Source organism: Ambystoma mexicanum, chromosome 8, assembly GCF_040938575.1.
Source record: "Ambystoma mexicanum isolate Mex_15411 chromosome 8, UKY_AmexF1_1, whole genome shotgun sequence".
Taxonomy (NCBI): Eukaryota; Metazoa; Chordata; class Amphibia; order Caudata; family Ambystomatidae; genus Ambystoma; species Ambystoma mexicanum.
The window spans coordinates 129,551,171-129,565,988 of NC_090929.1; the positions used below are offsets into that span (position 1 = coordinate 129,551,171).

The following is a 14,818-nucleotide window of genomic DNA, read 5'->3' on the forward strand; positions in this document are numbered from 1 at the left end:
CTTGTTTGTCTGGTTTTCTCTACTCCAGACATGTATACTGCTATACAATCTATTTCCCAGGACCCCCCTTGTTAATTTGCATATTTAAGTAACTTTGGGTCTCACCCTAAGTTACTAGGGGAATCCAGACGTGGACCCCTTGCTCATTATTCTTAGAGAGGCACAGATCCACCCTACTGATGAGGTCCAACTAGACCGAAACACGTGTCTGGGGTTTCTGTTGGTACTCTTGTTCAGAGGAGAATTGCCTAGCATTTCGGTGCTGGACTGCCCCAGGGCAGGACAAAGACTGATATGTTTGGGATATTTCTTCTCTGTGAAAGATAGTGAGCTAAAGACTCTGGGTAAGTCTCTCGTAACCAGGACTTATGTCTGGCAGAGGGACTCCCAGGACCCCCTTGTTAATATACAATCTATTTCACAGCATGTGAATCCATGAAAGATCCAATGCTGGAGAAAGTTTCTTACCTGTAACTCCATTTCTCCAGCCTTGGTGTCTTTCATGGATTCACATGCACACTCCAGGCAAACATCCTCTACAAGGGGTTGTCCTCCAGCTGGAGAGGCTAAAATCTGAGGGGAAGCTGCTGGGCCAGAGCTATACACTCGACGTCCTATTGGTGGGCACCAAAAGCACCCACAATGATGTCGATGAGCCACTCAAGGTGTCAGCATTTTCCATACGAAAAGTACTAAATCAAAGTAACCAGGGATTCCCAGCATGACGACGGGGAATATTCATAGCATGTGAATCCATGAAAGATACCAACGCTGGAGAAATGGAGTTACAGTTAAGAAACTACTCCCTTCAATCTGGCTCCCTGGCCTTGTGCTTCCTAATTAGAAGGCTTCTGGAAAGTAATGGTTTCTCATCGAAAAGGTCAAGGGTATCTCCCTCCTTGAGTGCTCTTTCTCGTTTGTCGTCTTTCTTCTAGCCATGAACAATATCTAGTGATATCACCGAGTGCTGCTGGCTCCATATATGCTGCCACTGATGTCACAACCGCTCATGGGGGCCCAAAAGCTTCAAGTGGAACCTACTTGGAGTTACAGTGTGCCCTTTGGTGTCTAGAAATGTTTCTGAAGGCAGATGGCGCTGGGAACTATACATCCAAGATGAGGAATACATGGGTGCAGTAACTCATCAACCGAATTGGAAATAAGCAATTTGTTTTACTTGCTTATTACTTAGCTTGGAACCCTTAAGGGCTCTGCCTTCTGTGAGAAACCTGAGGGTACTCGCACTGCTCCCCTTGAATCCTCTGTGCAGATGACCAGGCAAAGGCCATCGCTCTTGGATCCTGACCGTCAGGGTGGAGAAGTGAGGGATGATCACCTGGGTTGAGGGTCCTTGAGGACTGGGAGTGGGGTTCCCTTAGGTGAAACCTGCTATCCCCCTTTCCCTATTGATAACCAACCTAACCCTCCCCTGTCCTTCATGACCACTTTGGTACTGGGACAAAGAAGATGCCTACTAAACTGTGAGCGTTCCAATTTTGAAGTTTTCCCGCCACCTGTTAGGTGGAGGTTACATCAGCTGTAAATACCACCTGCAGTATTAGATAAAACCTGGAATTGGGTGAATGATAAAACCAGCTGTATTTGCCAACGCGGACTGTACCTTTACCACCCAACTCTGAATGACCCCATTAATGTTGAACTGTGTCAATGACACCGACAGATCTATTTCTGTATCAAATTTAATTCTTTAGCACATTTTTCATGCCACACAAATGTACATTTTTTTTTCAACAAATCCGCTGCTTTGTCTGCAAACATCTTAATGAATTTTGGATAAAATTCCACTGTTTCAAAAAACTAAATAATTATTCCTGGCTCTTGAGCCACATTCTTCATAAGTTCATCCACTAAGACCTTCTTTGGCCTAACTGTCAAAATCTCATAAGGGACGAGGGTATCAATCCCCTCTCCCGAACCACACAAGCCGAATAGATCGACCCTCCCACCGTGGTTGGCACGGGTACCTGAATGAATATAGGAAAACCACATGGCAGCCAATGGGGGGGAAGACGGAGTTAGGGAAAGGGGATGGATTGACAACGGAAAGGTAGGGAAAAGAAACAAACACGCATAACATAGCAACAAAGTAACACTTTATCCTAAACACCCTGATACATCATCCTAGTCGTATGAATCCTACTCATAATTACTACATGTCATAAATTGCATATCCTACAGAAGACTCAAGGAAGTTCCCACTAATACCCTGAACATAAATGACTCACGTGACCTACACAGAACATCACATGGCGTTAGCAGAATGGCACACACAAGGGAATTCCCTGTTATGAAATAGACATAGACACATGGCCCATATGGGCAAGCAAAAGCACAACAGCATATGCATAGGGTTCACATAGAAACATAAGGAGGTCAAGCTAAACCTCTCGTGGGTTACAGACCATATCTGGTCCTCTAAGTTTTCCTGCTCCACTTAAATGTAAGTCACTCCCATATTGAAGTTAGGGAACATACTACTTGAATGTACAGTAGTGACAAACATCACCCAATCCACATTTAGAATCAACATATGCTATTTTCTGCAGGCCTAATCGAAGTGCACTAAAAGCCAACACGAACGTGTGTTGTACCACGCTGCTTTAGGAGAGCACCACTTAACTGAATGCTCGGACGCCTCCTGAGGACGTCCGAGCCTGAAGAGCAAGACTGAATACGCCTGCCGGCCTCTGTTCACCGCCGCGGCCCAGATGAGAATCAAAGAAACCCCCGTTTAGCAGTACATACGGGAATTGGACTTATCTTTATGCTCGGACGCCTCCGAAGGCAGTCCGAGCCAGAAGAGATACTGTTGGATGTCGCCTGGCCGCTTTTTGTCACCGCCACGGCCCAGGCAATTCAGGCACTGTTTCCGACCCATTCCGTGGAACCAAGAGACGTTCCTACCACGCCTTACTCGTGCCCCCGTCTCACTGCATACTTCAGAGAACCTGCCGCTGCTGTCGCCGCTGCTGCCTCCGCCCATGCTCCATTACTTCAATCAACTGCACGGGAGCGCTGGCGGTTGGCGGATATAAGCCTGAGCCTAGATTGCTTGCAGCTGCGTGGCGCGGAGGCTGAACTACAACCTGTTCCCATGTCTCCTGGGAAATGTAGTTTTCAGTCTCCAACTGCCTGCTCCACGCCTTAGCATGCCCAAACCCTTCATTCTGACACTAACCCTTTGACACAATATTTCGCGTCCTTGGTAGCCACCACCCCCTTTCTATAATTCCCACCTCCCCTTACAAATGCATAATATGCTAAATTTGTGTCTAGGATCTTATGGTATTTCGTCATGGAAACACTGCACACGAGGAATCTCTTGAACTAACCTCTAAATAATTTTCTTAAAAATAGGGTTGGCGAATACAGGCCAAATGGCATTGACTGAAATTAAAATACTCTTACTTGTGCGACGAAGACTCTTGCTGCCCTTGACTAGGAGATGTAGTTTTATTTGATAATACGGGGTGCTGGGTCCATCTTGGTGAAGTCCTGAGCTTCACCTATGATAGATGGCAATTCACTAATATTGGGTAATAAATGATGGTCGAAGGTGAACAATTCATTAGGACTGTCTGAGCACCACACAAAAACATTAATAGCCATAACAAGCAGGTTGGCTGGGGTAGCTCCTTAAATTCTCCTTATAGCCAGGCACTCTGTGGGAGGAGGTGGCCACATTTTGTTGGTAGCTTGTTGCTAATGTTAGGATGTACACTTTGAGGCAGAGGAAATGTCCCGCAGGTTTATTGTAGAAGATATCTTTGCCCACTGCTTGACATCGCTGGAACGTCCTGTAATATTTGCCTACTCCAGACCCAAGACAGCCTGGGTTTCCAGACCCATTTCCTTCTATCGACTAGCTGAACCAAGCTGGGCACAATACGCGAGAGGACTGACCCCCAGCGGGCTCACTTAAGATGCTTCCCTCATTGTCTAGTGCCTCTTAGGGGCTGAGTTAAGGATTCTATCCCATTTCACTGCACTGGACGTTTCACAGCATGCTATGGCACCCATTCTGTAGGACCCCAGCCTTCTATCTCCCACATTTTTCACCCAAGCCCCTGATGCCACTTTCTTTGCCACGCCCTCCCCCACATCTAGCCCCACACATGATTGTTCAAAATGCGATGAGAGATCAAAATGTAGAAAACGGAAGCAGTGAGATGGGGGGAGGGGGTACCTTGAATTACAGCGCCCAGTAAGCTCTCGTGCCATATTTGCATCTGTAGACCACTATAAATACATTCCAGCTTATCCTAAGAGGCTTTATAATGGGTTGTATAGTCTGGGTTCTTCCCCCTATGTTGTGCACGTGCTTGGATTGTCCTGGTGGTCCTAGATTACCAATTAGGCAAAGTAGGCACCGGCCTGTGGGCCCCACTCCTTTTACGGGACCCGCAACAACAGACCAAAATAATATTGAATTTATCTTGAAATAAAATTACAATCAAGCTTTCTTAAATTTCCAAAGATAGGAAAAAAATGAATGAACTCAAAGAAACGAAAACTTTGCATTAAAGACTCTGTAGAGCAAATACTGTATTAATGCAATGTACCCATTAACAACTAAAGTACATAAATCAGAGACGTCAGATTCACATAACAGTTTGTCTCTTTAAAAAAAAGTTCATCTTCTTCTTGCAGCTGTCAATTTGTTAAAAAGAATCAGTGCAAACTACTTATGTGTAATGTATAGTAGTGATGGTCATCTCCATCTAGCGACCAACACATACATTACTTTGTTCAATGTTATGCCACTAGAGTGCTGCGCGCGCATGAGAAACGTCCAGAAACTAAGCTTTCTGTGAGTTAGTGTGTTGCGAGAGTTCCCGCCGACTCCAGACCCTAGTAGAATATTCGCGGGTACAAGCTTCGAGAACACTGAGTATATATACCCGATGTCTGTGCTACTGTAGTTAGCTGAGTTATAATGAAATTCAATTAAATTCACCATCTAATTTAACAGAACAAATCTATCTTGTTCAGGCACTTTTACTAATTGTTGGCTGAGACTTAAGAATTCTTTCATTTTCTTGAATAAAGCGTAAATAGTGTTTGTCGTCGCTCTTTAGTAGACCCATAATCTTGGCACGTAAGGGGTACCGAAATGTCTACTGCCTAGGGGTCTCCACAGGGTTTAATCCAACAGTTATCCTGGGTCCCTTAATCCTGCCTTCCTTTCTCGTCACTCCCATGTTTAGAGTTTTCCTGCACCCTGTGGTTCCTAATTGACTTGATTTGCTCTGAGGATGCTGGCCAAGAGCTTAAATAGGGCCACGCATCCTAAGATCAGATGGACGTTGCATGGCACCAGTGCCGCTCCACATCTCCATCTCCCTCTGCGCTTATAAGTGAAACTATCAGGCAATTCTTGGTGTACACATAGCCTGTGAGTGCCCCAGTGCAACTGAGATCCTATAACTGATGGGCCATTTTTTTCTCTCCCAGAAGTGGGCCAGTGAACTGCTTGTGTGGGATGCAATGTGCTGTGTGCATTTCTGTGGCTGCAATCGGAGTCTGGTGTGCAGGAGAGTCTAGGGTTCCGGGTTTTGAGCGGTGGGGTCTTGGGACAATGCCTGTCCCTGTTGGCGAGGGTAGGCAAGCCCTGGGGATCTACTTTCTATCTCGACCAAAGATCACGCTGTGTTATGTTCGGCTTCTCTTGATCATCCCCTATGAGCTCTATAAATAGTACTTCTTCACAATTGATAGATTCACTGTTGTCAATCGTGTAAAACAGCATTCTGGTGTTTTCCAGACTTGCAAGCACACTTGGCAAATGCAAGTCTGTAAAGCAATTTGCATCTGCCACATTATGTTCACCTGTGAATTTCATGTACTGGTTATACTCCAGTATACTTTAGGTTATAATTAAAGGGTTAAGAGAGGGTACACTTAATCGTTTTTAACGCAATTCCCTGTGATCTGATCTTCCTTTCAGTTTATTGATGGGCGGCTTGACCTGTTGAATTCAGGAAATGGTTTCAGTGATGTCTTTGAAGATGAAATCAACATGGGGGAATATGCAGGTAAGGTCTGCTACATTTAATGCCACAAATTCTTGGTTATGGGGTATGTGCATTAATTATGATGCTCTTTATTCATTTTCAGTCTGACAGAGCCAACTATTCGGCGTATCAGATAAACTGGGGGCGGTGCCACATGGTAGTAGGCAGTATATGGCATGTAGTGCCAAAGTGTGTGCGACAGCACACATTCAGTAATCCGTCATGGCATTTGCCTCACTGTAAGCGCCAGTCTCCCGCTAACTGTTTTTATTACTGAATTTGTGCACAGCTGTTATATCACAGACAGGAAACACTCTTTTGCAGAAGAAAAAGCCAGTGATGATAATCTAGTCACTCATGCCCAATAAGTAATATGTCTAATTACACTGTGTATGCAATGTCACTAAGCCCCGAAATGTGAGAAAGATTAAGAATGTCACTGAGTTGTCTTGATGTTCATAATATTTCTGGGGTTGGCTCATGCAAGGTTCTGAAGGGTTCGGGGTGGCCCTAGGTCAGGGGTCTGAAAACTTTGGCTCTCCAGATGTTTTGGACTATAACTCCCATCAGCACAAACAATCCCTTTCCTCTCCTTCCCCCCAGTAGCTCACTGTCTCCAGAGCCCTGGTTCTCTCGAAGCTGGACTACTGTAACAGCCTCTATCTAAATCTGCCTGACTCTACTCTACGCCCGCTGCAAATCATCCAGAACAGGACTGCAAGACTTGTCCTTGTCCTCAAGCCCAGGGACCGTATCTCTCCAGGACTGAAATCATTACACTGGCTCCATGTGGCTGCGAGGATTAAGTTCAAAACCCTCTGCATTGTCCACAAGGTCTTCTGGGGCCTTGGGCCAAAATACCTTCAACTCTCTCTTCCTAAATATCTTCCTTCTCGAGCTCTTCGCTCATCCGCCTCCAACTCCCTCAGGGTCAGCCGCTTCTCCAAGCAACGAGCTGGGGGGAGATCTCTCTCCGCAGCAGGGGCCTCCCTCTGGAACAGCCTTCCTGCCTCCCTGAAACTTGAGGAGAACCATCTCAGGTTCCGGAAGCACCACAAAACCTTCCTCTTTGCTTCTGCTTTCTCTCCCCCTCTCCCCTGCTAAATCACTGAAACTGTACTGAATCAGCAACTGGGCCACTCACCAATCTCTGTCCTTGGCCCAGCCACTCTCCCCTGCACTGCCTCCCTGGCAACCCCTGCACTGCCGGACTGTCTTTGTATCCCTACAGCCCCCGTTGCCAGCACTTGTCTGCACTTATACTGCACTTGCCACCAGCTGGCCCTTATTATTTATCTTGTATTTTACTAATCATTTTGTACTGCACTTTCCCCTCTCCCTTTCCCCCTTGCACTTTTTCCCGTCCCCTCTACCCATGCACTTGCGCGATCTGAATGACACCTGGCCTAGTAGGATCGTTTGTCTGTCTCCCCTTGTTCCCCCTCCCTGCCTCGTCGCGCCTTGAAACACTTGTGTATAGGCGCGTTACAAATGCCATATCATATCATTGTTAATTGTGAGGGATCATTGTTAACTGGGAGGGATCATGAACGTGTCCTAGTCCAAACCACCTTGACAGGTGCAGGTTGCAGAACCCTGCCCTTGCTACTATCTGTTTTGAGGATGTGTAGTCAGAGACTACACTTCTGTTGCCTTAATCAAGGCAAAGATAGGGGTGCCATTCATTTACCCGGTCCATTGAAATTACCTGGTCCATTGATTTGAATACATGATGCTTCTCTAATCTCCCCTGACACCATATCTACACATTCCTATATCTATCATCACTTGCATGACTACTAAACAGACCAGGAGACATTGGTGCCATGGTCTGATGTGATATGCGTATTTACATCTGTGAACTGACTTGCGTTTAAAGATTGCAAAACCATTTTAGAATATAAAATGATCACTGTCCAAAATGACTAGTCTATCGATGAGCCTGTGTCCCAGACGTAGTGATATCCTTTTGTAACATACAGTATTTCACCTACCCCAAAAGGGAACAAGCACGAGAGCTTCCTCTACTGTGCTATTGCAGATTATTGTTCTGGAAGTTTGACGCTGTTTAGAATCTTTATGGTTAAAGATGGGGACATTGATGCACAGAAATAAATGGATCCCAAACAAGTGACCTATTAAACACTTCTCAATGATAATTAGCTAAGTGAAGCCAGGCCGAGACGCAGATTATCAATGAACAAGTTTACTAATGACTTGTCATCTGTAACATCATGTCAGGTAAAAACAAATGTATCCAGTGATTGCTTATGAGCTGTCAACTTTTGTATTGGTGCTGTGCCAAGGTTACAAGGGACAGGCTGGAGAATGGGTAAAGACACCAGCTCCATGATGCTGACTTAGGATGCGGTATATGGAAATCTCCCAGTCAGCCCCATCCTCTTCACTTAGTCCACCACATCTACCCTGACATAGTCAATGTGATATATTCAGGCTTTGACAATGATGAGCAAAGCTCGCCACATGAGCCTGGATTGCGATTGTAACAGAAGATGCTGGAGGAAACGTTTCCGAGCAAGCTTGGTCCATAGGTAAGACCATGGACATGATTGTAATCTTTCCAGATATTCTCTACAGCAAGGCCAAAATGGGAGCCGTCTACAGATGGGGCAGAGGGAGATTGGAGACACCTGCGCATATCTGGGAAAACCATGGTGGAATTATGAGGCCACTATGACAAGTCACTTGATTTCAAGCTGTTGTTCTACTTTGCTGTCTTGGCCTGAAAGACTGTGGTGAGCAATATACACATTATTATGCACATCTAGGCGGGGGCGGGCCCGGTGGTCACCATTCAATCCTGTTCTTCAAATGCCATTAACGCCCACGCCAAATTCTCATTGTCCCAATCCCGTCATTCGCACGGATATAAAAAGGGCAGTGGAATGGGTTGGCCCACAATGAGGAAGTTTGGAAGGAGATTGAAGAAGAAAGATATATGTGTAGAGAGAGATAGAGGTGGGAGAGAGATCAAGGGAAAGTATGAAGTTTGAAGAAGGAAAGAGGAGGGGAAAGGAGAAGAGCTGGGCCAGCACGCGGCTGGAGAAAAGAAGTGAAGAAAGGAATGAGGAAGAGCTCATAGGTAGGGAAAGGTTGGGGATGGTGTAGGGTCAAAGATGGGATGCAGCGGGCAGAAAGGTGCAAATCATAAAAACGAATATTTGCCAAGCTAAAAGGGCCCAAAAGCAAGAGGCGGGGGGTTCCGCGAGGCAGACAGTGAACCCAGCACAGTCCGAGCTGCGGTGCAGCTAGGGTACAATTGCTAGAGAAGTAGAGAGCCTTGTTTACCGGCGCTGAGAGACCGATGGTCCCTAAAATCCTGAAGACCCATAGAGATGCATAGAGGGAGGTATCGAGCCAGGAACTAGAGTGTGCCTTGGCGCTTCAGGAAAATAAATGTAAAACACAAACCAGGAGTGCTTTTTGAAGCCCTGACGTCTAACCGCCTTTGGCTCTGCGGGGGCGGCAGTAAGGCCTGCTGCCTGAAAATCAACCAGGCAAAGAGGGGGTAGAATAAAGATTTTCCATAATAACTTACTAGAAAGTCTTAATTCTAGTAAAGACACGTAGGCGAGCATTATGCTTCTCTTTCTTTAATCAAAACTCGTAAAGAAAGCTCAGCAGCAAGATATTTTTTGTGTACCTGAGCGCAGCAGGTAATATGCATAAAGAAGGTGCACTTAAAAATATAGTAAAACACAATACATATGAAAAAACATGACTAACACATTAGACCTAATGGTCTCTGGGGAATAACAAGAACTCCATTTCCCAGAGGACTTCACTTAAAGTTCATTCAGAGGTCACTAACATGTGACCTTAGTCCTCCAATAGCTATGCAGGTCTCCTCATAAACACTCCTGAATATGATGTAATTTCCTCTTTCGAGGCTGCGAACTTGGCTGTCCATAAATTGGTAAGTAGTAACTGTAGCCGTCTCATAGAAGAAAAAACGAGGTCGAGCTGTAGGTCAGGTGGACTTGTCTGCAGGCGCTGTCAAGAGATAGATAAAAAACCAAAATTAATTCATGCGTATGACAACCCTAGACCCCTTTGTAGGGTGGGAGAGAAAATCATTGGGTTATTGAGAAAAAAATATGCAAATTCCAGATCACCAATAATGCAGAGCAATGTACATGATTACTGTTAAACGTGTTACGCGCTGATATCTCTTTCTCTTGCCAGGTGGGATAATACTGGCCTCCGTGTCTTTAATAGAATTAAGACTTTCTAGTAAGTTATTATGGAAAATCTCTATTCTATGTCAAGACCGGAGGCTCACATTATGCTTGTTTAAAGCTTACTTACCACGATAGATGCCAGCTGCTCTACCGGTTTCAGGTAGAATTGCTTAAATATTGATTTGCTTGCTCAGTCTGCCATCCTCATCATGTCCTCTAGGCAAACTCTGGCTTGAAAGGCTTTGGAAGCCATGGCTCCTCTCACGGAGTGGGCTCCAAAGTGCAGGGTTTTTATCCCTGCTTGAGTTAGAGTCCAACGCACCCAGCATGCTAAAGTTGGAGAGGAAACTGCCTTGTGCGGTTTATGCAGAGCTATCAATATCTGCCCATTAGGAGAGGTCCTAAGCGCGGCTATCATTTCTTCGTAAACCTTCAAGCATTTAACCAAGCAAAGCTTGGGCGGGTCTCTAAAGGCGGGATAAGAAATCACCCTAGAGTTTCATTTCATCCTCTTGTGTATATGGAACACGATACCATCAGGGGAAAAGGTCCTGGCCGCTAGACTGAGAGCTCTGATGTCAGAGACTCTCCTGCAAGAGACCAGGCAGAGCAGGGTAGTGAGTTTGCTGGATAGGGCCGTACGTGATAATTCCTCGTTATGCAGCCATGACAGAAAAAGATTTAACACTTTGTTAACATCCCAGTGCTTGTCGTAGCGGGACGGAGGCGGGACTGTAAGTCTAATGCCCTTGAGTAATCTGCAAACAAGATGATGCTCTCCTGCTGAAATCCCTTGAACAAGGTCGTGACCAGTGGAAATGGCTGAACGATAGGCTTTAACCGTCCTGTAAGCGAAACCTCTTTCAACCAGGGAAGCTAGGAAATTCAGGATTTCCTCTATAGGTGCTGAAACTGGATGTAATTCTTTCCTTCAGCACCAGACACTCCAGGCGTTCCAAGAGTTGGAATACCTCTTAAGGGTAGCAGGGCCCAGCTTTACTCAATAAGGCTGACCGCCATGCGTGACATGCCGGGTACTTTCCATCTTGACCTGAAATCCTCCAGGCCGCTAGGGTCAGAGATCCGCTGAGGACAAGGGGATGATGTTGCCCTGAAGGATCCAGTAGGAGATTTGGAAACTGGGGTAAAAGGATTGGAAAATCCGAAGAAAGTTCCAGAAGAACTGGATACCAGGTCTGAGAGGTCCAGACCGGCGCTATGAGGACCAGATCTGTGTGCTCCTGACGGGCCTTCGCCAGGGTCCTCGCTGTCATGGTGAACGGGGGAAAGGCGTAATGGATTCCCTGGGTCCACTGTTGCAGGAATGCGTCTGTCGCAGTTGCTGCTTGGTCCGGTCTCCAACTGTAAAACACTGGTAGCTGGGTGTTGAGCCTGGAAGCAAAAAGGTCTATGGACATAGGGCCCCAAACTCTTTGGAGGCGGAGAAAGACTTCCCTGTCGAGCCCCCAGTCACTGTAATCTGTGGAGTGACGGGAGTATCAGTCTGCTACCACATTTGTGAGGCCAGGGAGATACTCCACTGTGACTGAAATCTGATGTTCTAAACAGAAATGCCACCTAGATGATTGATGTATCATACCACAGAAATGTTGTCCATTTTCAGCAAGATAAAACAACTTGCTCTGCCTCTGGCAAAAGAGCGGACTGTGAAAGAGCCCGCAAGGAGCTCCAAGCAGTTGATATGCATCTCCAGCTCCTAAGGAGACCAAGTTCCTCCCGTGGCGACAGAGCCGCATCTCGCTCCCCAACCTGAGCAACTGGCATCTGACTCGATAACGATATCTGGGGTGGACCCGAAGATGGCTCTGCCGTTCCAGGCTTCCATGTGAGTGAGCCACCAGTTGAGCTCTTTTCTTGCCTGAGGTAATGGTGTCAGGCATCGAGAGTAAGAAAGGCTGTGCCTTAAGTGTTGCCCCTTCAGTCTCTGTAATTCTCGGTAGTGAAGGGGACCAGGAAATATCGCCTGGATGGAGGAGGATAGCAAACCTATCACTCTCGCTAGCTCCCAAACAGAAAAGAGACTCCTCATCAGGAGTCTGCGGATCACCCGTCTGGTGGAGTGAATCTTGGCTACTGGGAGGCGGAGTTGAGAGTTCTGAGTTTCTACCATGAACCCTAGAAACTCCAGGTTCCTGGATGGATGAAGAATTGATTTTTCCCAGTTAATGATAAAGCCGAGGCTGTGTAGTAAGTCTATGGCTAGCCTGGTCTGTCGCTGAACTAGCTGTTGTGACTGAGCCATGAAGATGATGTTGTCCAAATAAATTATAAGTCGGACGCCCTGTTCTCTTAGATGAGCTACTAATGGCCTTCGAAGTTTGGTAAAAGCCCATGGTGCTGAAGAGAGCCCGAAAGATAGACTTGTGAACTCCTAGTCTTTTTGTCTCCATCAAAATCTCAGATAACCTACGTGTGCCTAGTGAATGGGCACAGTGAGGTAAGCATCCTTTAGGTCTAGGCGCATGAGCTAATCGTTCTGTCTCAGGATTTCCCTGAGCATATGTATTCCTTCCATCTTGAAATGGCGGTAAACGATGAACTCGTTGAGTGCCCTTGAGTTTATTACTGGCCGCACTTTCTGTTTTCTGCGTACCAGAAATATGGGGCTGAAGAAACCTCCTTGACTTGAGCAGGGGCAAATCGCTTGCTTTTGGTATAGGCTGTGTATTTCGCTGTCTGAGGCTATTTGATCTATTTTGGACATCACTATAGGGGCAGGGTGACAGAGTTGGACGGGCTGTGCGAAAAACTCTAAGCGCAGACTGTGAGCTGTGTCCCTGACCCAGGCATCTCCCGATAAGGTATCCCAAGCTTTCGCAAAGATAGCTAGCCTCCCCCCTATAGGGGTTTGGGGCACAGGCGCTGTTATGAGTACACTGACCTGAGGATTGTTGCTGGGCTGGGTATTTAGCCACTCTTCTCCAAGTACACCCTCTTCCACGTCCTCTTGAAGGAAAGAAGGTGTCAGTGCGCTCTTGCCAGGTGTTATGCTGGTCTCTGTGTTGAGGTCTTTTATCGAAAAAATAACGGCCGGAGGAGTGACCTCGACCTCGTCCGGCCCTGGAGAAAATTTTGGAAGCAAAGGCTCTCTTGATGGAGGCTTGAGCTTTGTCCAATGCGGTCAAGGTACTGACACATTTCGACATCTCCTTCATGAAAGGATCCCCAAAAAGCAGGCCCTGAGCAGCGGCACCTGACTCTGTGTCCGCTAGCTCGCTCAACTTGTTGGCTATTTTAAACAGGATACCTTTACGATGCTCAGTTGATATAGCACAACTGGCATTCCCCAGTAGGCAGATGGCCCGCTGGGCCCAACCCGAGAGAATCACTGGGTCAATGGGGTCAGCTGTGTCGATGGCTGCTTCAGCCAGGTCCAAGATCTTCGCCAGTGGACCAGTAACGTCCAGTACCTTGTCCTTACAGGACTTCCAGGCACGATCTATGCCTTTGCTAGGGTCCTTCACATTTTTGGCCAAACATGTGATCATTTTAGAGTCTAGCTCTGGGGTTAAAGCCACTTTGTCTAGAATTTCTGGACGGGGGCATTCGGCCCGGAGTCTGGCTCTTACTTCTTTATCGACGGGCTTGTGTAGCCTGGTAAAGATGTATTTTGTTGTCCTGGAAGACGGCTCCCAGTGAGTGGATCTGGGATGTATTAGGTCTTTGGGTGTGAACATTCCCTTTGAAGGGGATTGATTCCTGGTTGTTTTCTTGGGGAGGGGGGCTGCCACAATCCCCGAGCCTGAGGGCTTTGAATCCACGATCTGAATGTCCTCATCAGAGGAGGTGTAAGAGTGATCTGCGTCTTATACGCTTCTGTTCTGGTCGTCTTCCATGCACGGTCTATCTCCCTCCGGGCTTGAGGGTCTAGTACCCCTGTTGTCCTCCCCGGGGTAAGAGGGTCCATCATGGGAAAGGTTCCATTCCTATCCATAAAGGCTTTCTTTAGCCTGGAGAAGGCGTCCGATACGGCAGCAGTGGTAGGTTCAGGCTGGCTCGGGGGGGGGGGGGGTTGTCGGAGAGCTTCTGCTCTTGCTAGCGAGATTACATCCCCCTTCTGTAAGGTGCTCCCTTTTTGGGGTCTTTTTTTTCCCTAGTTGAGAGGCTTCTCGCATGTGCTCCTCCATAGTATCCGGACACTGCTGGATCGGTAGGAGCATGTCAGTTACTGCCTTTTTAATGCTGGTCTCAACTGAAGATCCCAGCACTTTTTGCAGGCTATTTGCCATTGCCACTTCATCAATATAGCAAGTATCTCCCTCAGACTCGCACCAAGCCTGATCTGATTGAAGGGAGTACTGTGCTGCCATTGTCAAGAATAAGCACCTTTCTCACCTCCTTTTTTTCTATTTTTTTTTTATTCACTTATCTGGGCTCACTGGACACCTTCTCTGTAGCCCACTAGTATAGTTAGAGCAGTTGCGATGATGCTGCTTATAAGGCTCTTGCATTGCCTTTGCTCTTCTCTATTTTCCCTTACCTTTTTTAAATATATTAAAATATATAAACATATAAGAGTGCAACTTAATGCAGTAGAATCTCCGGCGCTTGCGATCGCAA

At 46.6% G+C, this 14,818-nt stretch overlaps 1 protein-coding gene across 4 annotated transcripts in view; it reads left to right on the top strand.

Annotated features, from left to right (window-relative positions):
• Positions 1-14,818, top strand: part of DENND1A (DENN domain containing 1A) — a 2,718,319-nt gene that overhangs the window by 2,051,228 nt on the left and 652,273 nt on the right. For all 4 annotated transcript variants that reach the window (XM_069609457.1, XM_069609459.1, XM_069609458.1 and 1 more), the window contains exon 15: positions 5,969-6,056. In XM_069609457.1, coding sequence (XP_069465558.1) covers positions 5,969-6,056 — 88 coding nt within the window. The remainder of the gene's footprint in view (positions 1-5,968; positions 6,057-14,818) is intronic.